Raw genomic sequence first — 24,101 nt, 5'->3', positions numbered from 1 at the left:
TGGTCAGTTGCGAGCACCTGTAATAAGTGCTTGGAGCGATGTAGAGATGTTCCAGCTGCCCCAGCCATTGAGTCAGCTCCACTTGGAGCTCGGCTAAGGTGCCTCTATACAAACGCCCGTAGTATGGGGAACAAGCAAGAGGAATTAGAGATGTGTGCAAGGCTACGGGAATATGATGTCATTGGTATCACAGAAACATGGTGGGATGGCTCCTATGACTGGAATGTCGGAATGGAAGGTTACAGGCTGTTTAGAAAAGACAGGCCAGGCAGACGGGGAGGGGGTGTTGCTATCTATGTCAGTGATAGGCTAGAGAGTATGGAACTCTGTCTGGGGACGGGTGATGAGGTAGCAGAGTGTTTGTGGGTCAGGATCAAAGGGAAAACAGCAACAGGGGACATTACGGTGGGGATCTGTTACCGGCCGCCTGATCAAGAGGACTCTGTGGATGAAGCGCTCTACAGATAGATAGGAGCAGCCTCACGCTCGCAGGCCCTGGTCCTCATGGGGGACTTCAACCATCCTGACATCTGTTGGAGGGACGGTACGGCCCGGCACAAGCAATCCAGGAGGTTCCTCGATTGTGTGGAAGACAACTTCCTCTTTCAAGCAATAGAGGAGCCGACGAGGAGAGGTGCCATGCTGGACCTTGTGCTCACCAACAGGGAGGGACTGGTTGGAAATGTGACGCTCCAGGGCAGCCTTGGCTCTAGTGATCACGAGATGGTTGAGTTTGAGATCCTCAGGACAGTGAGAAGAGCGTGCAGCAAGCTCACTGCCCTGGACTTCAAGAAAGCAGACTTTGGCCTCTTCAGGAACCTCCTTAGTAAGGTTTCATGGGATACAGTCCTAGAGGGCAGGGGGGCCCAAGACTGCTGGTCGATATTCAAGGATCACCTGCTACGTGCTCAAGAGTGTTGCATCCCGACTAGAAGAAAGTGCAGCAGGAGGGCCAGGAGACCTCCATGGATGGACAAGGAGCTGCTGAGGAAACTTAGAGGGGAAAAAAGAAGCTTATAGAAGGTGGAAGCGAGGACAGGCGGCCTGGGAAGAATATAGGAGCATTGCCCGAGAAGCTAGGGACCAGGTTAGGAAAGCTAAGGCTCAGCTAGAATTAAGTTTGGCAAGGGATGTAAAAGATAACAGGAAAGGATTCTATAGATACGTAGCAAATAAAAGACAGACTAGGGACAATGTAGGCCCTCTCCAGAAGCTATCAGGAGAACTGGCTACCATGGATTTGGAGAAGGCTGAGGTTCTTAATGACTTCTTTGCCTCAGTCTTCACCAGCAAATGCTCTGACCACACAACCCAAGTCTTGGAAAGCAAATGCAGGGACTGTGAGAATGAAGACCTTAGGCCCACTGTAGGAGAGGATCAGGTTCGAGACCATCTTAAGAACCTGAATGTGCACAAGTCCATGGGACCTGATGAAATCCATCCACGGGTCCTGAAGGAGCTGGCAAATGAAGTTGCTAAGCCACTGTCCATCATATTCGAAAAATCCTGGCAGTCAGGTGAAGTTCCCGATGACTGGAAGAAGGGTAATATAACCCCCATTTTCAAGAAGGGGAAGGTGGAAGACCCAGGGAACTACAGACCAGTCAGCCTCACCTCTGTGCCTGGCAAAATCTTGGAACAGTTTCTCCTGGAAAACATGCTAAGGCACATGAAAAACAACGAGGTGGTTGGTGACAGCCAACATGGCTTCACTAAGGGGAAATCCTGCCTGACCAATTTGGTGGCCTTCTATGATGGAGCCACGGAACTGATGGACAGCGGCAGAGCAGTTGACGTCATCTATCTGGACTTGTGCAAAGCGTTCGACACTGTCCCGCACGACATCCTTGTCTCTAAATTGGAGAGACATCAATTTGATAGATGGACCACTCGGTGGATAAAAAACTGGCTCGATGGCCGCACGCAAAGAGTTGTGGTAAATGGCTCGATGTCCAGTTGGAAACCTGTAACGAGTGGTGTCCCTCAGGGATCGGTGTTGGGACCGGTCCTGTTCAACATCTTTGTCGGCGACATGGACAGTGGAATTGAGTGCACCCTCAGCAAGTTTGCCGACGACACCAAGCTGTGTGGTTCGGTTGATACGCTGGAGGGAAGGCATGCCATCCAGAGGGACCTTGACATGCTTGTGAGGTGGGCCGATGCCAACCTTATGAAGTTTAACCAAGCCAAGTGCAAGGTCCTACACCTGGGTCGGGGCAGTCCCAGGCACTGCTACAGGTTGGGTGGAGAAGAGATTCAGAGCAGCCCTGCAGAAAAGGACTTGGGGGTGCTGGTTGACGAGAAGCTTAACATGAGCCGGCAGTGTGCGCTTGCAGCCCAGAAAGCCAACCGTATCCTGGGCTGCATCAAAAGAAGCGTGACCAGCAGGTCGAAGGAGGTGATCCTGCCCCTCTACTCTGCTCTCGTGAGACCTCACTTGGAGTACTGCGTACAGTTCTGGTGTCCTCAGCATAAAAAGGACATGGAGCTGTTGGCTGTACTACCTTTTATTTCTAGTTCTGAACAGCTGCATATTGTTGATTTTGTGTATTTATTGCACTTTTATTTGGATCTTTCCAACCTGTCTGAAAGCTAGAAGGCCTGAGAAAGCCCAGTGATAGAAACAACATTAAGCACTGGCAGTGCCTCACAATGTGACTCCATGGGGTATTAACTTCCTCCCCTTCTCTGCAGATGTTCTGCCACAGTGATGAGTCTCCCCTCAGAAATGAAACAGTCTACCTAATAGTTGATGTCAATGATGAGGAGACACACCTGATATTCCTCACAGATGAGAGTCGGGAAGCCCACTTCTCATTGGATACCACCAGCTGGAACAGCACGATGGTTTCTCTGAGGGTGAGCATCTGCCATAGAAAAGGGAGGATAAAGTGATGATAGACTGAGGAAAGAGGTAAAAAGTAGGATAAATCTGAGGTTTTTGGAGCACACTCCTGTTGCTCCTACTTTCATTTGGCTATATCCGTAGAAGCATCTTGAATTACTCTCCAGTGCTATCTCCTCAGGGAAACTGGAGGCTGTGCTGCAACATTTCAGACAAATGGTCACCAAAGGTGATGTGCTGTCCTGAGCTGAGTCGTGATCCTAAACTTTTGTATCCCCCCTCACCTTCCCTTAGCTCTGCTAAAAACATCTGTTAATTTGAATAGTTCCTTGGAGGAAATCTCCCCTTTCTCCACACTGGGACATGCGGGAGATGGCTCAGCACAACTTCCTCTGTTGAACTCCACTTCTAGTGGCTGCTCTTGCTCTGCAGCAATGCATACCTTGTCCAGGTTCAGCTTGGCAGGTAGCTGCTCTTGACTTCCCTTCAGCAGCAGACCTTGAAGTACTTGGCTGCTTCTCCTCACAACTTCTGCTCCTACACCTGGAGCTCATTGTTACGAGCCTGGTACACCCATCTTCCTACTACCTCCATTCCTGCAGCTGATATGGGATTCATTCCCAAATAGTATGATCTCCTGATGCCATCCATTTCTCAGAGACTGGAACTATTGTTCCAGATGTTTTTCCCATAGACCCCCATCTATTCGGGGTGAGGTTCCCTAATTTTGATTGGGTAGGATTTGGTGATCTGAGGATCTGTAATCTAAGAAGTAGATTTCTGTGACCAGGGAGCCTGAGGACAGGCTTTAGTTCTTGTTCCTAGGCCCATGGCTATTGTCCAGAGAGACCTAAAGTATCTGCAGAATTGGAGCTTTGCCATACAAAAGCTGGTTTGGTGCCTGTTGTGCTTCAGGGCATCTGAGCAGAAACACAAGCTGAAAACAGGGGTGCTGTGCTGGGGTTAAAATCTGATGTGGGGTGTGTCCTAATGCAAGGATAAAGGAGGAAAAATGAGATTGTGAGAAAATCTACTAAAACTTCATAAAAGAAAGTCTCACACTTTAAAATGACATTTAAACAAAAGAATATTTTAAGCATATAGATGTGTGGTCTGCTATGAGGTCAGGTAATAACTTAGTGTTTTCAGAGGGTGTACAAGCTTCCTTGTATCACTTGATACTGATTGCCAACTCATGGTTTTGTGTGCTGAAGGGTACCTACAGCCTTGGAAATGATGATGAGCAAGATTCTTCTGAAAGCTATACAGAAGTCAAAGATAGCTTCCACTGGTTGATACCTTTCTACTCTGAAAGCAACAGTTTCCTTGAGATCAAGGCCAGGAATGATATGATGGCCTGTGATCAAGAGCAGGAAGTGCAAGTGGATTATATCCTTGACCCGAAAAAACTTGGCTCTGAAGTAGACCACATTGATTTCTACTACTTGGTGAGCACAGAAGACAGCTGAATCTCAGGTCGAGGTCATGCTTATTGGCATTTTACCTTTTTCACACAGCACATATTTACTGATGGGAAAGAGTAAGGTACTCTCAGGCCAGTATAAGTCTGTTTGTGCATTCTGTTCTGCCCAAACCTCCTCCTATTTTTCAGCTCCTGGACCTGCTCCAAGCCCCCAGCTGCTTTGCTTTGTTAGAAGTGACTTGACCTAAGCCTGAGTGAGGGGATGCCTGCCATTAACCCTACATTCACATGGGTGGCAGTGGAGGGCTATCCTGGTTTCTGCCTTGTAGGTATGCCCCAGAATTTCATCTGTGTCTGAGGCAATCTCTGAGGCAGCTGACCTCCTCCTGTATTTTTACAGGAGAAGGCTTGAAACTGCACAGGGCCTTGATGCACTCCAGAGGTATGTTATCGTGTTTTGATAAAGTCCACTTTCAAGAAAGTGAGTCCAAAACATGTGTGACTACAGCCTGGCTGAGAAGTCATGAGTATCTGGGCTCATTCAGACGGTCAAAAGTACTGTACCACAGTAATGTGGAGATCAGAGTTCACTGCAGCTGCTCTTATCTTCAGACATACCTCTGGCTTTACAAGAAGTCTTCTCGTTTTCTAACCAACACCTCTCAAGTCCTCTTTGCAGCTATGCTATCACCACCTCTGCTGCGACACTCTTTAGGTGATGCCCTGCCAGAGGAGCTTCTGTGGCAACATGTCAGACATGCTTCTCTCTTCTCTTGTTCTTTTCCCACTCTCTTCATGGTGTCAGAACTCAGACCTTTGAAAGACTCTTCTCTTTGCTCTTCAGGTGATAGCTAAAGGCAAGATCCTTTTCAGTGGAAAGAAGCAGGTGCCAATCAACCAGCATGAGAGCGAGTAGAAACACATGAAGTGTGTTAAGTGCCTCATAACACACCCTAGAAAACTGTGACCTCTCTCCAGTGGCAATCTCTGCAGGTCTTATTCTTATCCACAGGTGGGAGTTATTGAAATGAGATCTTAGTGGTTCCACCTCATTAGACCAACACAATTTCCTCTCATATGAGTTCATCGTCCTTCTAGGCAACTGTCCTTCTCCTGCCTTGTCTAATTCACCTACTATTGAACCTTATGACTTTGCTGGTAGCTATGGAGAAGATATAAAATTTGTGTAGCTTGCCTGTTTATCTAAGGTGCATTAGGGAAGAGGAATATTTTTACTAAAGTTCAGCCAAACTAGGTTTATTGTTAATCTGTGACAGTGTCTGTGTTGGATGTTCTTATCTGCAGGTAGAAATTATTAATGCCTCTATTGAGTCTTATTTTCTGTGCAATCCCAATAAGCTGATGCATTGAATGCTTTGCCTCTCTTCCTTGCTGCTATCTTCCGCAGATCTGCAGGGCTCCTTCTCATTGACTCTGACTGTTGGCGATGACTTCCTGCCTGACATCCAGGTTCTACTGTATGCAGTTTTCTTGGATGGAGAGGTGGTAGCTGATGTGGAAGATTTTCAAGTAGAAAAGTGCTTTAGGCACAAGGTGAGTAGAAACACAAGGAGTGCGATAGCACCTTTGATGTGCTGTAGCCTGTTGTGATTCCTGGTCCTGTTTTATCCTCAGCCAGGTGGTGTAAGCTGTGTATACACCAAACCAGACGCCCAGTATTTTTGGCTGGTAACCTCAACAGGTTACCAACAGGTAACCTCCTCCTTCCCAACACCAACTGGAAAGCCTTTCCCAAAGAGTTAACCAGGCTCCCTTAAACTCTGTTTTCTGCCCCCATTCCCCATGACTGACATGGGAACACACTGTTCCCTGTGTTCTCCCTAATGGAGAAGTCTGCCTGATTAACTCCCTGTGGTAGCTCTGGATCCAAGGGGTAGATGTGCCCCTTGTAGGGGAACTCTGGCTGAGCTGTACACACTGCAGCCCCTGTAACTTTCCCAGTGGATTTCCAGAAGGGCTTGTTTCAGCATCTCAGCCCACTTCCCTACTTTATTCTCTGTCTTTCCCTCTGCTGCCCAGACATCTAAGAGTCACAAGGTCCCACTCTCCAATGCTAATCCCCCTGACCCTCTCTTCTTTTCCAAGTGTCACTGGAATTCTCACACAAGGAGGAAGTCCCAGGATCAAAAGTCAATCTGGACCTGAAGGCTGCTCCAGGGTCCTTGTGCTCTGTCCAAGCTGTTGACAAGAGTGTCCTCCTGAAGAACAAAACCAGCAAAAACAGTGAGTGCAGCCTGCTGCCACCAACCCCTAGTATCTGCCTGCCTTCTTTCTACATGCGCTGGTGGAAAAAAGCCTATAGTCCATCCCAGGACACGGCTGCAGCGTTAGGCAGCTGCCCTGGCATTCCCTGTCCTCGGCCTCTTCTGAGCAGTTATGTGGTGATCAAATTCCTTGTGCATCAGCCCTGAACTTTGGGCCTCTGCCTGAAGAGTGGCGGATGTTGCATGGTACCGCAGGGGCAGGCAGGGAGAGCAGCTTCAAAGAGATAGTTGCTGGTGCTTTCTGCTTGGAGGGAGAGTGCTTAGCAGCTGTCTCTCTGCTCTTCCATCTTCCACCAGGCAGTGAGGCTAAACCTTTGAAATGGAGTTTTGCCCCAGTAGGGTCCCCCTATCCCTCTGCCCTAAACATTACTGAATTATAACTGTATGATGGATCAGGCTGAGCACCTGAGCAGTTCTTTAGAAAACAGTAGCGAGGGACAGCACACAGTGCATGCAGCGGCTGGTGAAAAGTGGTCAGGATTTTGTCCACACCCAGGTGTGAGAATCTAGAAGGGTTGAATGAACTTACCTTAAAGCAGCTGTGTGTTTCAGAGGAATGAATTTAAAACTTAGAACAAAAATACTGCAAGAATTGAAAGCCCTAACACAATCCCACAATGGACACCAGAGAGAATACATATGTATATACCTCATGCAAAGTTGTAAGTCAAGTTATAGCAGGCCAGACTATTACAAAGAATCCTCACCAAATCCAGGGGGACTTGCTGCACCTGTAAATAGGACCAACAGTGTGATCTAGTGTTCCATTTTACAGCGCAGAGTGCTTGCATCATCTACTAACAGGTATATAAAGTAGTAATCATTAAATATATAAGTCAGGTGTGCCAATGCCTTGTGTTCAAACTGAATCATATGTTTTTATCCTAATCTTGTACCCTAGAGTTAAAAGACTTGAACTGTCAGAGGTGAAAGTCTTGCAGATTGAAAGCTACTTGCCAACATGCACTCCTTGAGCTTAATGTCATTTAGTTTAAGCTGGGCCAGTGTGAACTTCCTCAACTGCAAAGCTTTACAAAGTATAATAGAGGGCTACAATCCACATAGCTGACCCGTACACATGCTGGTTGGCCAGTTCCTTATTTTTCCATTGCAGCTGTACGAGAAGGTCTTTGATGACAGCCTTGCAACTGGAGGACGAGGGTTCCCTTATCACTTGGAAGGCTTTGAGGCATACCCTTGTCTGCCCCAGAAGTCCAGTCTCCACAAAAAGGCTTGGATGGGAGCACAGCGGTACCAAAGTGATGCTGACGTCTTTAATCTATTTAAGGTGAGTGTCTACACTTCCACTAAACCTTAACCTTTCCTGAGCCAGAGGTTGCCAATATACCATCCTGAATGCCTAAAAGAATTCACTCTTTGCAAACTTCAGCTACCCCAACTTTGATTGCTACAAGTCATCTGTGCCTTGTTGTTCAGTGTAGCTGCACTCATCTGGGGACTATGGGGAAAGATGAAACTTATGAGTAATTACAGTGCAATCCACCTGATTATGGAAGTTTAAAAATTAACAAATCTAGTTTAGGCCACCATAGCTACAAAAGGCGAGTGGCAAGAAATGCCAGTAAGACCTGACCACCTCACCATATTTTGACCAATCGCCGCTTGGCTATTACTTTATTTGCAAATTTTTTACTCTGTTTCATTAAATCTCTTCTTACTTCTCCTCAAAGCATTTTTAATAAAAACAAGTCCTTCACAATTTGGCTTTCTAGCTAGCTAGCAAGACAAATGACAAAATAAGCTAATTAGCTGACAAGTACAATAGCCAGAAAAAAGATATATCAACATGTCTGCTAAACAAAACCAAAGAAGTGCTGCTTCTGACAGAATGCTGTTTAAAGAAACATACACAAGTAAAAGCATCTCAAAATAGGAGAAGACACACTGAAAACAAGCCAAAATGGAGTCTGAGTTGCATGGGCTTCTCAGGCTGACAGAACTCTACCTTGCAAGTACAGACCCTGATTCCCCCTAGAGGTATAGTACTGTACTGTCTTTTATATGCTTACTCCTACGCTATCTCATAAGCTAATTAAAGGACATCCCACTATCCCAATTATTAGTGATCCTGTAACAGATGACTGTCCTCTAACATATGACTAAGTCCACAGGCATATACAGCCTCTGCAGAAAGGATGGGGGCCCCTCTCTCCATGAAACGTCTTGGTACTTCAAGAAAGTAGAAGAGTTCTCAGTGATTTGCAGACTGTTATACCAAAGCAAGGATTGCTCACAGGATCGAATACGTTCCTTCGGTGTGATGATGTCTTTTTCTCAGCCCATGCTCGTGAGGGTGCATTCAATTCAATATTGCCACCATGTGAAGCACAGGCCCTAAGAGTCTGAGTCTCATTCAGACAAAAGCAAAATCCAAACTAAGTTGTGACCAAGTTGCCCATCGCTTTTCTAAGCCAGGATTGGTACTAACTTGTTGTCGTGGTTTAAGCCCAGCCAGTAACTCAGAACCACGCAGCTGCTCGCTCATTCCCCCTCTTCTTGTGTAAGAATGGCTGTGTGTGACCAGTTAGATCTTTCCATTCTAAAACTGTGGAGCAATGTAAAGTTTACTTTTTTTTTCTCTCAAGTTTTTTTCATGGGATATATGATGGTTGACTCTGTCTCATTGTTAGGGTCAGGCATATGAAGGACAGATCTAGTTGAAATTTATGAGAAGTAAGAATTGGCTCCAGTATTCCTCATAAGTTGGTTTCCATTCCTCATGCACTGCCCAGAGTCTGAGCCTGTAATGTTATGCATATGTATCTAAACAAGCATAATTTTAAATTGTTTCAGCTACCACCATCCCCCTTATGAAACCTACTACCATGAGATATTGTCAACATTCCTTGTTCCCTTTTATTCATCACTGATTTACTCTTTTCACTGTTTTCGCAGAAATTGCTCATGAGAATATTAACCAATACTAGAATCAAGAAACCAGTTTCTTGTATGCAACCAGGCTTTGTGAAAAAGATGTATTCTCGAAAAGACAATGTTGCTGATTAGGAATCAGATATGTCTATCTCCTTGGCGGAAGGGGCTCTGCTCTCCCAGTTCTGGCCAGCCTGCAGCTGAAGCAGCTGTCTTTGACCCTGCTGTGTCTCTTGTTTGTGTATGGGAGAAACAAAGCTTGTGTCAAGTTCAATGAACCTGATTTATAAATCACAGACAAAAGTTCAAATCCCTGTGCTTTATTGGATGGCCCTATAGCATAGAAAATGTACTATGCTCTCCGCCAGCACTTTCACAGACTGTTTAAGAGAGTGCCACTCCTTCTGATCATGCTGTCTCCCCTAGATCCAGACCAATCTTGCTGGATCTGTCAGACAGCCTCAGGCTAAACTCCATCCACTTCTGTCTCCCTAAGGCTGCATTCTCCACAGATACACAATCTGTATCAGATTCTCACTGAAACGCCAACCCTCTTGTTGAAACATCCACTCTTGTTGTGTGTCACAAAGCATTTAAGGTTTGTGTTAGATTGCCTGTGAATGAAGAACTAATTTCATCTGTAGCTACATATGCTCTTTTCTGAGGTATCACTTGGTTTCCAGTAGAAAGTCATGTTGTCCATGGTGATTTTGCACCTCATTCTCAGGACAAGAAGCCAAAACCACAGACACTTTTCCCAGAGACCTGGATTTGGAACTTGGTCTCTGTTGGGTTGGTAACAGCTTCTACCTGCCTTCCGCAGAGAGACCCCTGGAGACTTCTGACTGCTTCTGAGCAAGTTCTCCTTTCTCTCTTCCTGATCTAGGGACGATGGGCAAGTGTCTCTCCAAGTTGCTGTACACCATCACAGAATGGAATGCCAACACCTTCTGTGTTGCTGATACTGGCTTTGGATTGGCACCTCTGACTTTCAGCCTAAAAGCCACTGTCTTCAACTACCTCAAGGACTGTATTCAGGTGAGCATTCCCCCAATTACACAGCCTCTGTTGGAGCAAAAACTTGAGCCCAAAGGTAAGCTATGACCTTCTCAGGAGCCCTGGATACTGGCACCTGGGCCACAAACCACCATCTCTCACTTCATGAACCAAGGTGTTTGTTCCTTCATGCACTGCCTATGCCAACGTGTGCTTGTACACCCCACTACACTCAGGTGCACACCACACTCACAGAGACCCCAGAACTGAAAGTGGATGCCTGTCCAGGCTGCCAGTTCGCCAGCTGCCTCTGTGCCAACAAAGTGAAAACCTTTGTGTGGAATGTGACAGCCACCAGGCTGGGTGAGGTTGAGCAGAGGGATGTGTGGCAGCTAAGTGGGAGGAGGGTTGGAATTTGCCTGCCTCTGCGTGTTTGATCCCAGTGCTCGTACATACAGCTCTCTACTGCAAGTGCTCAGCAATGTGCCCCTGTGCTCCCTGCAGGCAAAGTGAATGTCACCCTGAGCAGCGTGGCAGAAGATTCACACGATCTGTGTGATAACAGGGTGACTGTGACACCTTTGCAAGGAGAGAGAGACACAGTGATAAAACCTCTGCTTGGGAAGGTTAGTCACACCTTAAGGTGGAGTACATCTGGGGACAGCGGGTCATTCCCTGAAGTGGTTAGCAAGATGCTAAGAGGAGGCTTAGTCCCTCCTTGGAAGCAGACAGGCCTGCTGAGCCATGGTGACTCCCTTTCCTGCCTTCCTTATCTGAACTACCCTTTCTCCATCTGCAGCCAGGAGGTGTCCTACAAGAGAAGACCCAAAACGTCTTTCTTTGTGCTGCAGGTATGGGACAAAAATCCCTGTTACTGATCATGAGAGCAAGATTGAAGGGAGGGGGCTACTGCAAATACCCAGAGGTGGGGGGATGTCAGAGAGCAACCACCGCTGGTACCATCTCTATCTGAGAGAACAACCACTATAGTTTGTCCATGTCTGGCAAAGTTTCCTGTATCGAGGCATTTGTTTGCAAGTCTCAGCTGCTGTGACTCAATGCCACACTGGGCCTCACCGGGGTCTCCTTGGGATGTTGCACTTGTGTGTGATACTTCTTCCATGGGATAAATTGCTGGGTTTTGCCTTCCTCAGATAGCACTGTCTCAGAAGAGTTCTCCCTGACTCTGCATGCAGAAGTGCTGGAGGGATCTGGACGAGCCACTTTCTCTGTGATTGGTGAGAAAGACTTTCCCTGCTCTTGGGTCCCCAGTGGGAAGAGCTTAATGATGCATCAACCCAGTTCCTCATGAGATAAGCTGTAAGGAGTGTACTGTTGGCCTCAGAAATATGGATCAAGTAATCTTTTTCAATATTTATTCCTCTCATAAGGAATTATCCTGAGTTACCCCCAAGTGGCTCGAGAAGGCACAAGACGGGGTATCTTCTCTGACATCTGTCATTGCTATTCACCTAAGTGAACCAAAACCTCCTTGCAGATTTCCACCTGGTTTGCTGCTGTAATTCTCCCTCCTTGATAACCACTCAGGAATGACAGCTCTCATCCCCTTTCTTCAGACCCCTTCAAGTTTTGTATTCCCTCCCTCCTCCCAGAACCATGATGTCTTCCCTTTCTGTGCTGGCCTAATCTAGGAGAGGCCAGCAGAAATCTTCATCATCTCCTTTCAGTGAGGGGCTGGCTCTTTTCCAGAATCCCAGTAGAGTTTAGAGAAGGCAGCAGTCCCTTCATTTCGTACTGCTGAATGTCTGTGCTTTTCCTTTCTCCTGCCACTCCACCTCAAACCTAAGGGGGCATCATGGGCCCAGCACTTCAAAATTTAGACTAGCTACTAATGATGCCCTTTGGCTGTGGTGAACAGAACATGATTCAGTTTGCACCAAACATCTTCATACTCCAGTACTTGAATAAGACTAAACAACTGGTCCCAGAAATTGAAGATAAAGCACTGAAATTCCTGAAAACAGGTAAATATTGTCTTTTTTCCTTCTGCTCCAAAACGAAGGTGCTATAAATCAAGAGTGTGGGCCACTGGTCTGATAGGGAGGTGCAGGGCAGAAGTGGGAGCGCTGCCAGAGCTGTGACAAAGAAAGGTATTACAGACACTAAAGGATATATCTCATGGAAGGAAAAGTGCGTTTCTGAAGAAGCAGGACCTCTGTCTCTTACTGTGATTGAGGTACCAAGCCTGCTTTTTAGTGAAGGGTGTAGGTAATTAATGATTTCCATCATTATGTGATGCCTGTGGTTTGTTCTCTTATCAGTCTGAGGCAGATGGAAGTCCCTTGTGGAAATGGCATCAGCTGCTATTAACTGGAATAAAGAATGACCTTTGGGGATAGATAGGAGTTCGGTAGCTTAGTGTTTCCCCATGTTTTAGGACACATATTGTGGGGGCATGTCAGCTCTGTCCAGGTTAATCTGAATTTAATACAGTGCCAGTGTCTGTGCTCCATTTTGCAAAACGCCTCACATTTCAGCCTGCCAGTCTCCTTACCCTGCTATGCTGCAAGCTTAGCAGCCTCCCATGGATAGGGTTATACGGTTTTATTTCCTCTCCTTCCCCCTTTCTCTCTTGTACTGCAAGTGGGTCAGATATTTGGGAGAGGGGGACCTACCCAAGAGACTGCCAGCAGCACAGGGACAAGATGGAGGGTAACCAATGAGACCCTGTGGAGGGTGGAGGAAAAGCAAACAGGTGCAGACAGCATTTTGCCCTCAGAGCTTTCTCTAAAAAAACAAAAACGTGCTTTCTTGAGTCCCAACAGGGATAGCAGGAATACTGAAAAACAAACTGGAGATGGTATTGGTCTCCTCTAGGAAAAGCCTTCCTCCTCACTCCTACAGCTATTTTATTCACAGCACAGTGCCCATGAAGGTTCTCTGGGGCGCGGGCAGACATGAGGTGGCAAAGCATGTCACCGTTCTGCAAACCAGCAGGGCAGATACCCACAGTACCTGCGTGTAACAGCTCTAGTCATGTAGAGCAGCCGCATGCCACACTTCAGTGGTGCTGTGCAACTGCTTCTTGTCATGCTGATGTGGGGTGCATGGGGAGTGTGGGGTGGGAGGTTTGCCTCAATGTCTCTGACTGTAGGACCTGGTGAAGTCTCTTGCTGTGGAGCTTTCTTTCCACAGCCAGATACAGTTTGAGATGCTACAGGCCTTCACACTGAGAGCCATGTCCTTGGCACCCATCTTCATAGGTTACCAGCGTCAGCTGCTCTACAAACATGACAATGGCTCATACAGCGCCTTTGGGAAAGGTGACAGCCAGGGTAACACATGGTGAGTGACCAGAGTTGCTACTGTCATCCCAAACCTATTATCCTTGTTGGTTCAGCTCCTGGCTGTGACATAGGATTCCTCTGTGCCCCGCTCTCAGGCTGACAGCTTTTGTAGCCAGATCCTTTGGACAAGCCAGCTCTCACATCTACATCAATAAGGATCATGTGCACAGTGCCCTGCTCTGGCTGCAGAAGCACCAGCTGCCCAGTGGCTGCTTCCAGAGCGTGGGGAAGCTTTTCAACAATGACTTGAAGGTGTGGCTGCCAGACATGGGAGTGGGAGCAGGAGAAAAACAATGTGAGGCACAGGGTTGCTTCCCCAGGCTCTTTCTCTGCACACAGTAGCACACAGCAGCACACAGCAATATGCCCATGGCCTAGCACAGCCAAGGCAGCTTCCCAGAGCAGAATAAAAAAGCATGGTCTAAAACCACTAGCATTTCCTCTAGGTGAGGTTTTAATCATAGAATCATAGAATGGTTTGTGTTGGAAAGGACCTTAACATAATCTAGTTCTAACCCCCTGCCACGGGCAGGGACACCTCGCACCAGACCATGTCACCAAAGGCTCTGTCCAACCTGGCCTTGAACACTGCCAGGGATGGAGCATTCACCACTTCTCTGGGCAACCTGTGCCAGTGCCTCACCACCCTCACAGTAAAGAACTTCTTCCTTATATCTAACCTGAACTTCCCCTGTTTAAGTTTGAACCCATTACCTCTTGTCCTATCACTACAGACCCTGATGAAGAGTCCCTCTCTGGTATCCTTTTAGGACACTTTGTAGGATCTCTGCTAGGATTTCTTCATTTTTACTTTAGTCAAAAGGCAGCATGGCCAGTTGTGCCAGGGCACTTCAGGGGCATAGGGAGAAATATTTCTATATTTTAGTGCTTGCCTAGAATACCCTGGCTGCATTATCTCTCTTCTCATGCCTTATGATGCACAATACACTCCAGATAGTCCTGACTATGTGCTCTGAGATTATCTGAAGACACAGCTGTTGTCCACCTCCCAAAAAGTATGAATTCTCCTCCAGCCTGACATCCCTAAAATGATCCCTGCAGTAGAGCAGGAAATGTACCAAGCTCTTGGTGAACATGAATTGGGTTCATTGTCCTTGTAAAGGTAAGAATAATCCAGACTGGTCAGATTACAAGGTCACTCATATTAAATACAAGGCAGGTTTATGAAAGAAAAGAGTCTGCTATTTTAGCAAAGCAATGGGGTTACACTTTTTCCCTTAAAATTTGTATCCCATACCAAAAAAACCCCAGAACCCAGAATGTACATGTAGACTGTCCATCCTTGTCTGAATTTCTTTAATTTCTCATCTTGGGCTTTCTATTTGAACAGAATTTTTTGGCATAGGTTTTGTCTCCCCCCTCTCCTTACACTTCAAAGTTTCTGCTATTCAGTGTGAACAATGCTTCTCAGCAGCTCAGCCCAAATTCCCTTTCTCATTTTAGATGAGGTCATGTCTTATGTCTGAGGATACAGGCAGAACTTCCCCAAGAACGAATGTCCTCTGATGGGAAAAGAGGCTCCTGTGAGCCTGTTTATCCATATTAACCTGTAGCTTCTTATAGTTAGCTGAACTGTATGTAAACTTGCATTGCTTCTTATATGCAAATCCTGCATCATAATAACTTTGTTCAATAGTCCAGTTGTAACATATTTAAGAAAATAAATAGATTAACAGTCTGTTTCATGCCCTTCTGTGAGAATGCATGCCTAGGCTGAATGCACAATACGGCTCTGAGGCTGCCCTCAACACCAGACTTTCATTATATTCAGTAAGTGAGCCTGGAATGCTTTCCTTCAGTCCCCATATGTCCAGGAATTCCCTGAGGCATGCTCCTGTCCTCTCTCACACACACCATCCATAGGCAGTTTCAGGGGCTATACAATGACAGGCAGTCAGTGTTCGGTTTTGCCCTTTTCTGACATTTGTCTGTGTGAGTTGCAGGGTGGTGTGGATGATACAATCTCATTAACAGCCTATATTGCTGCTGCGCTGGTGGAGTTCCATCTGGAGAAGAATGCAAGTCACATCCAAACTCTTGCAGGGCTTGGCAGCATGCTCCCCAGGTCTGTGGTTTCAGGGAGTATCCAGCTTGAGCTGGTGAAAGGTTCTGCCATGTCCCACCTTTGTATACAATAAGCTCAATAGGAAATTGTTAACTTGGAAAGGAGTTCTTAATGTAAAAGGCCTGATTTGCAGCAAAGCAGAGCATGTGCCATTCCCAACTGATCTCAGGGGAAATAATTGCCTCTGAAAATGGCTCAGGGCTTGCAGAGTGATGCAATAGTTTTCATTAAACTGACCAATATAGCCAAAGGATAAAAAGAAGACCACCTTTCAGGTATGCAACCCCCCTTCTTCAACCTGAAATAAAAGCAGTGATCTTCAGGCCAAGTGCAGACTCTTCTAGCTATGATGGGCTGATATTCCAGCCTTACTGGTACAGTTCTGAGAATAATGTTGTATCCCCTCAGGAGCTGAGGTCCACAGAATGCAGATCTGACAGTTATGAGCCAGCGTGTTACCAGTCATTTCCTACAGCTGGATTCTCAAGTGTATTGACAATCCTGCCTCCCAGTGATATGTCCAGTAAGATCTTTGTTTTCAACCCACAGTGAGTGATGCTTTGTCCACTCTACTACACGTTCCACAGCCCTGAGAGAGATGCTAGGACTGAAATACATCAAAGATATAGCTGGGATGCTTGAGGGTTGGGGATATATTTTCACAACAACTTTTTTTTTTGTCAGAGGAAATTCACTGGGTTGGAATTCCTTTCTCAGGTCACCATGCTGGATAATGCCTTACGTTGCCTCAAAAATGTAACACTTGATAAGACAAGCCTTTATGTCAAGGCTTTGATGGCTTATGTCTTCACACTGCGTAAGGATATGCAGATGAGAGAGCAGCTCCTGCATATGGTAGAGAAGGAAACTGGTAGGTTGCTGTTTAGAAGATTTTGGGTTCTAGAGGCAATGACTGTGTTTAATGCCTGATATCTGTAGGATTTAATTGTAGTGATTTGGAAAATTTAACTATTCTTAGATTGGCTTTTGTGTCAGAAAATTGTAATTTCTCGAAGCTGTGAGAGTCTCTAGTTTTCTCAGACCCAGGAACAATTTCTAGTTGAAAGCAGCAGAAGTCATCCATGCTCAGTTTGTGTGGTCAAAGGACTCACTTGAGTTGTGGTGCTCCCGTCATTCGTCAGCAATTCATATGTAGTGCAAGAGATCTTACAGAGGAAATTTAGTTCACCATGTCTATTCAGCTGCTGGTCAGGGCATTTACATGCAGAATTCAAACCTTTTGACTGCTCCCCCATTTCTGGTCTACTCAGCTCAGGGCCCTTGTGTGGATGCATAGTTATTGCTGTGCTGCTGAGCTTGGTTCTTCCTTTTGTCTCTTTAATGTGGCAAAAAATAGACTGCTGTCCTTAATGAGGAAGCCAGGTGGGGGTTTCAAAGCACCTAAGCTTATGGTTAGACATTTGGTTATAATATTTATTACCTGATTTGGCTTAAGTAAGTTTCTCCACACGTGTTCATCTAGCAGTACAGAGAACTACACTGGGGACTGAAGAAATGAGACAGAAGACAAAAGGGAGAGAGGATTTTTCTGCCTGATCAGCTGCCAGTGCAGAGCACAGGTCACTGCATAGACACTCAAGCTGCCCAGCTGGCTTCACAGGGTGGCTAGTGGGTGAACTGGCAGAAGTTGAGTTGCACACATTGAGTGCTTTTTCAGAGCTGCCTCTGAGACAGTATATATTGAACAAGTGACTGGAGAACATCTTCAGTGATGTCCAGTCAGTCTGATGCTTCTAACTTACCAAGCACTTTGGAAAATGTCTCCTTAAAGCCTTAAAGCATAGAGCACTAGAAACTGCCTGTGGGTCAAGTCATAGTTTTCTTTGGCTTTTGTGTTCACTGTTAATAGTTAGCAATGGCTTGACAAGAGCAATGGAGTTGTAAGAGATGGAAAGGTGTTGTTCTACATGTTTAAGTGTGTCTGTGTTCTGCCTACTGAATCTGAAGATATGACTGCAGTTTGCCTGCTGGAGAATCTCTGTCCCAGAGGTTTATCTTCTGCTGGCTAGAGACACCTTTCTCTGTTAGCCTCACTAACAGGATTACAGTTGGATCTTAAAGAGGAATTTGATGGTTTTTAAAGAATCAAGGTTAATCTGTAGGCCAGCTGTAGCTGCATCTTCAAGAAACCTTCTATCACTTCATTTAAAACTTGTTCTGTGTACACCACCTTGGGAGTAATAAATTACAAATCCCTCATGCAAAAACCTTCCATTCTCATAAGCATAATGAAGTTATACCAGTCCACAGAGTCCCTGAGCTAAATTTTAAAGTCTTTATGCTGGTTTTAGGCAAACAAGTGATTTTGTCATTCTGTTTCAAAAGTGAAGGTTTGTTCTGAAAACTGATTTGGAATTTAAAAGAATTTCAAGGTTTCACATTTGTACCATTGCAGAAGATATCTACACTGGCACAAAAATTAAGCTAAATTCTTAGCTGAATTTTGGTTAGCCGCCTACCATCACTACAGCAAAATATTCAACTGGACTCAGGTTTATTCAATGCCTGTGAGCTTAGACCATAGGTGGCAGGCCAGCTCTAGCTTAAATTGTCAAAGCCTATGCACTGTGTAGTGAGGATGCCAACAAAATGAGTTGGGCAGTTCTGCTCCTCTGGTAACCCATCAGCAATTCTCCCTCAAAGAGTGACCATTTCTAGCACAATAAATAGATACAACTGACTGGAAATGGACCCTGCAGCTTTTCAGAACAGGGAGCTCTGTTAGACTGTCCTAGGGAAATGCAGAAACAGGAAAAATGCTGTAGCTTGGGGACATAGCTTTGAATATACACAGTACACAGAGATTAGTAAGACTAGGACTGTATCTTCATCTCAGAAATGTCTCAGCTTTGCTGCCCCATGCTATAGAGCCATGTCATTGTAAAGAGACCAGTAGATCTGAAGTAAGGAGTGATGAGATACAGAACAGTACCTGCTTCTATATTGAGCATATGTTGCTGATGTCATTGCTTCAGGAGCTGAGCACTGTATATCTTCTGACCTGATATTCTTTGGATTGTTATCACACAGAGAGACAAGGAGAGATGGAGGACCAAGGTCTTCTTATCTCAGTACACAAACACAACTGGTCCATCTTATTTTTCTGGCAGCTTTGATAGTGGTCTGCTTTATGAGCCACTCATGCAGCAAAGAACTCAAGTCACTCCCTGTGAAAACCTCCCTCACTGTGTCACTTCTGTTCAGCCACCTCTTCTGTTCAGAGAATCTGCAAGCAGTGTATAGACAAGAGGACACAACAATGATTTACTGTTAATGCATGGAGGAAGTAACTAGGACTCGTACTGCTTGGCTGCGCTTGACTATAGTTAATAAGCATAAGACATCTGATGAATACTGCTGACCAGGCAGTCAGGCACCAGGCAGATGGAGGAAGATTGGCCTATGCTGCTCTTTGGAGGAGTGTGATCATCCCTCTTGCTGAATTGTCTTCTTCTGATTCTTTACTCTTTCTTTCTTTTGGGTTTTATAGTTGTTTTGTCAGTATTTTTCCTCTTGAGACCTGGAACTGCTAACTATTCTCATGTCAACAGTTAACAGTTATATTTCCTTCTCCTTGCGGGCAGTGTTTTAGCTAATGTACTTTCTCACACTTTTTAATTTATTTTTTTTTCCAGTAAGACTGAGACATTGTTGTACTGAATGAGGCCTTGGATCACAGATAGCTGACCCTCCATGCTCAGGGTTACATTTCGCAGATGTACCTGACGCTGTGTGCTAAACAGCATGTCTGAACAGAAAGCACAGCTGGTGCCAACTGTGTTAGCCACTGGTTACCAATTCCTTAAAAATCGGAGGCACAGGTAGCCCTTTAGCTCATACAGGGAAACTCCAGGGCACTTCACAGAGATATTTTCTTCCCCACCAGACCACTTTGTACTATAACATCCCACCATCAGAAACAGAAGAAGTCTTTGTTCTGGAAGTGGAAACAGTACCAAGAGAATATGATGGTGTCAGGGACCAGCTTGACATCCATGTGTCTGTCAGGTATGAGATTCCTTGAAGGTCTTTCTTTAGTGGAGCCCAGTACTATGACCAAAGCCCCCCCTAAAAACCTCCTGTCTGTGGAGACAAAGACACAGGGGAAGACTCTCTTCTTCTCCATAGGTCCCAAAGAGATCATGAACTGAGGCCTGGAGAAGCATGGAAATGCATTTGCAGTGTCTTGCAGAACCACAGCAACTATTTTGGTCAGCACAGAGCAGCTCAACAGCCCCAAGAGCACTAGCAGCTGAGATGGCAGTGTTCCCAAGTGCCAGAGTTCCCTCCCTGGGGAACACTCGGCAGCCTGGGTTGAACCAGCTCTGAGGTGCATTCTCCTGTAGTGTGAACCTCTGCTGGAAACAGATAGCAACAATTCCAGTCCCTATCCTTATTTCACTTGCCTGCATCTGCCTAGGATGAGTGTCTTGGTCCATATTCGCCATACCCTACTGTCTTGAAAGTAACATCTCCATGTGGAGAGGACATGAAGCTGTAACACATTAACCATAACACATTCTCTGCACAATCTGTCTCAATATTGAGCAAGTAGATGGGGGCAAATTTTTGTCCCTTTCTCCTATCAGTTGGGCATGCTGCTGAGCTTTCACTGTAGAGCAGGCCAGAGTTTGGAAGTGTTCGTTAGTATCTCCTAGACATGCTGTGATGCCTTCCACATCTAATGTGCTTCTCTCCTGTCTTTTTCAGTTATGTAGGGGACCATGAAACCAGTAACATGGCCCTGGTGGAGGTGGAGGTGCTGTCAGGGTTCATTCCTGTGAAGAGCTCTGTGAAAGCAGTAAGACTTTTTCCTCTGGCTTTCCCTGAAGATATGAAAATGTTTTTCTGATGTAGCTGAGCCAGAAATATCCAAACATCTAAGAACTGCTGGAGAATGGTATCTACTTATCTTGCTACAAGTTAATTAAAGTGCAGATACAGTGGGCTATTTCACAGAGCAATTTTCCACTTGCGGAACTGATTGTGCAGTTTTTCATGTTTGGTAGTGAGGATCACATATGCAGTAAGAGGTTAGAGAGAAGCTGAAAAGCACCTACTTAGAATCATCTGGGGGCACACTGAGACCCTTTGCCATTGCCAGTGCCATTGGCAGGGATACTCCATAAAGCGGTGTTGAATCCCATTGAGTTGTTCAATGACATGCTCCAGTGTTCCAGGAGATAACCAGGAACATACATCATATCCTCCTATTATCCATGTTTCCCTCTGCTGCAAGTGCTGAAAGTAGGAACATGGCTCAAGAACACTTGTTCTGAATGTGAAAGAAGTCTTTTTGAGGCTTTGTGCACCCCCAGCAATCTCGGTGCCATTATAGCTGGGTTATGCAGGTCTTCTCCTGACTAGGCTAAGTGGTTTGGTCAGCAGTGGGTCACTGACAAATACCATACTTGGTGTGAGACAACAGGGAAGGCCAATGACCTGATGCTAACCAAGCTCATCTCTTGTCTTCCTATATAGCTGGAGAAGATACCTCTGGCAAAAAAGACAGAGGTAAAAACAGACAAAATCACAATCTACTTGGAAGAGGTAAGAGAAAGATTACTATTCAAGTAATAGCAACTGCAGTACTTGTATTGGGACTCTCAGAGATCAGAAATGCAAATCTCTAGGCTGGTCAAGGTTGCTAAAATTTTGGCAGAAAAGGAAGAGGGTGGAAGAACTTGGAAAGATAGAAAAAGAAATCTCTGATGCAGAGGGAATAAAGTGGGTATGTAGGTGACTTTGAGATGGCCAGTGCATTTCTGCTAATTTCTATCCTCTCCAGCTGGGTAAGACTTCTCTGAAGCTTAACATCTCAGTGGAACAAGATGTTGAAGTGCAGAACCTGAAAGCGGCAACAGTGCATGTCTACAACTACTATAAGCCAGGTGAGATTTCAGTGACATAAGCAAAGAGAAACTATTATACCCCCCATTCAGACACAGTTCTATGTCCCTTATTCCCTATCTCCCTTATTCTGGTGCACTTTTTCCTGCAACTCCAAGCTTGGGTTTCCTCTATATAAAACTCTGGCATTCAAGAAGCAGAATCAATTGCTTTTCTGTTCTTGAAGATGAGACTGCCTGGCACTATGATTATGTTGTGGTGTGTATGTGTTCAAAATGACTGTGGTTTTTTACTTCCTCTAGCTTCAGCTATGCCTCTGTGGAAAGAAAGCTGCACTGTCAATTTAGGATGTCTCCTCCAGCTCCTTGGCTCTCTTGAAAATACTTAGACATTTATTTAAAATCAGTGTTACATACTGCCACCCTGATCCACCAGAAGGCAGAATTTAGTTCTGTGCTTTTTGTGTGTAAGAATCCTACTATCCATTAGGTACTCAGAGGGTAATAGAAAAATATTTTCTTACCCTTTAAAGCTCTAAATGAACTGTCAGCACAAAGAAGAGAGATCTTGGAGTTATTTTGAGTCTCTCAGTATAAGCCAAAACAGCAGATGGAACATTAAGAAATTTTTTTTTTTTTTTTTATAATTTGAGAACAAAATGGAAAAACTACCACTGAAGATGAAGAAAGCAGCACCACAGGCATACATGCTGCATACTGAATTCTATTCTTGTTCCTCTTTCCACACCATGTCAGGAAGAGGACAAGACTTCTTAACCCAGCATTTACAGAGCTAAATATTGTCACCTGCTCTCTTTGCTATTCTATCCTGTAAAAGAATTTTTGTGTTTAGTACATACATTTTAGAAATTGATATCTCACATGAAAATACTAATTATCCATAAAAAAGCAAGGCTATTGGGACACACTAATGAAAGGGTCTCTACTTACAAAAATGTCTTTGCATTAGAAGGTATCACAATGCATACACGGGCCTTTTACAGCTGTATGGGAGATATGTTGGAAACACAGACCACTGGTCTGACCCAATGTAGATATTTTTCTGTTCCTGCATTCACAATGTGAAGAGTAAAAAAACTAAGGTGTTAAAGCGTAAGAAGCTTGGCGCTACCCTACCACGCAGTTCTGCAGCTCACTGCTCTTTCTCTTTTGTTTCTGCAGATGACCGCACAGCAAGAGAATATGTTTTCCCTTGCAGTTCAGGTTAGTGTTAACAGGCTTCCAAGGTGGGAATAGCTGACACAAAGTAGAGGACTGGTGGTAAGCAAGCAAAACACCCTACCTCTGCTTTGTATTTAATTCCATCAGGTCCTGTAAAGCCTTCTCGGTCTGCAGGTTGAATTGGGATCTACTGTATGAGTGGGCATAGTTTCTAGCCCAGGTATAATCTCAATGCAGACCAAGGCCTTAGCATACCATGGAAGGTTAAAAAGATCTGTTTTTATTCCGCTTCCATACACTCCTCACATGTGCAGTTCTTACAGCATCTCAAATCTGAATGCAACTGGAAATTCCTATGTCAATGACAGCAAGATGACATCCTCTAAGTTCTCTGAGTTCTTAGATAGCTTCCTAAAAATTCATCAGGCACCTTGCCTTTTCTTGCTCTTTCTTTCCACAGATATCTCAGAGAAGGTTCCTACTAGAATGCCCTGGCTCTGCAACCAATAATCTGAGTTTTCTGCTTCCATAAGGAAAACTGCATTGCTCTGGCTCTCTACTGTGTTGGATGCACCCTATTTCCTTTGATCCTAAGTTTCCATGTGAAACCTGGCTTAATACACAGTAGTTTGGGTTCAAGTGAAATAAAGTATGTGGGACATGGAGATAAGGCAGTGACTTGATGGTTGATGAAGATTTTAATGTCTGAAAAAGAGAGAAACATTACTTAGGTCACAGTTAGTTACATATTTTGCTTTTGGTAATCATAGTGGCTTTAGTCTTCCTCTCCTCCCTGAGTCCCATCTCTGGGCTACCTTCTCAATAGAGTTAAAAGAACAGTTTGTCTACAATCAAACTCGAAGCAAAAAAAGACATTTCTAGCCCTCCTCTGGTTCACTACATCCTCTTTATGTCACAACTGAAGAGTAGGAACAGGCAGAAAAGAACTGTATAACAATGCCTTATGAAGGGAGGCCATGAGACTGAAATAACAACCCTTCCACATTCACGATATGTTATGTGGCCTCTTGTTTGTTTCCATTTATTTTAAAAACGCAAAAAGAGCGTAATCCTGCAGATCTCACTTTCAGATCTCATTTCCATTAGATCAAGGACTCCAGGATTTTCTTTCAATGCCTACCACTTTAAAAGCAAGTATGCCAGGCCATATAAAAGAAGGGTTAGATCTGGATGTGTTTGTGGGGCTGTTTTTT

General features: G+C 45.1%; 1 protein-coding gene across 1 annotated transcript in view; it reads left to right on the top strand.

Moving 5' to 3' along the window:
• LOC115605327 (pregnancy zone protein-like) overlaps positions 1–23,896 on the top strand; it is a 33,221-nt gene extending 9,325 nt beyond the window's left edge. Inside the window, 28 exon segments of the mRNA XM_030479593.1 lie at positions 1,571–1,576; positions 2,695–2,859; positions 4,060–4,293; positions 5,113–5,176; positions 5,677–5,822; positions 6,374–6,512; positions 6,851–6,888; positions 7,668–7,841; positions 9,470–9,575; positions 10,129–10,237; positions 10,332–10,364; positions 10,366–10,483; positions 10,678–10,804; positions 10,946–11,067; positions 11,241–11,292; positions 11,596–11,679; positions 12,250–12,426; positions 13,666–13,747; positions 13,845–14,001; positions 15,714–15,788; positions 16,553–16,706; positions 18,148–18,155; positions 19,641–19,864; positions 20,567–20,657; positions 21,338–21,406; positions 21,645–21,747; positions 22,888–22,929; positions 23,348–23,896. Of these exon segments, the coding sequence (XP_030335453.1) occupies positions 1,571–1,576; positions 2,695–2,859; positions 4,060–4,293; positions 5,113–5,176; positions 5,677–5,822; positions 6,374–6,512; positions 6,851–6,888; positions 7,668–7,841; positions 9,470–9,575; positions 10,129–10,237; positions 10,332–10,364; positions 10,366–10,483; positions 10,678–10,804; positions 10,946–11,067; positions 11,241–11,292; positions 11,596–11,679; positions 12,250–12,426; positions 13,666–13,747; positions 13,845–14,001; positions 15,714–15,788; positions 16,553–16,706; positions 18,148–18,155; positions 19,641–19,864; positions 20,567–20,657; positions 21,338–21,406; positions 21,645–21,747; positions 22,888–22,929; positions 23,348–23,397 (2,949 nt within the window). The 3' untranslated portion in view covers positions 23,398–23,896.
• The last annotated feature ends 205 nt before the right edge of the window (positions 23,897–24,101 follow it).

The sequence above is a fragment of the Strigops habroptila genome, chromosome 3 (assembly GCF_004027225.2).
Source record: "Strigops habroptila isolate Jane chromosome 3, bStrHab1.2.pri, whole genome shotgun sequence".
Taxonomy (NCBI): Eukaryota; Metazoa; Chordata; class Aves; order Psittaciformes; family Psittacidae; genus Strigops; species Strigops habroptila.
This window is presented reverse-complemented; position numbering and strand designations above follow the sequence as displayed.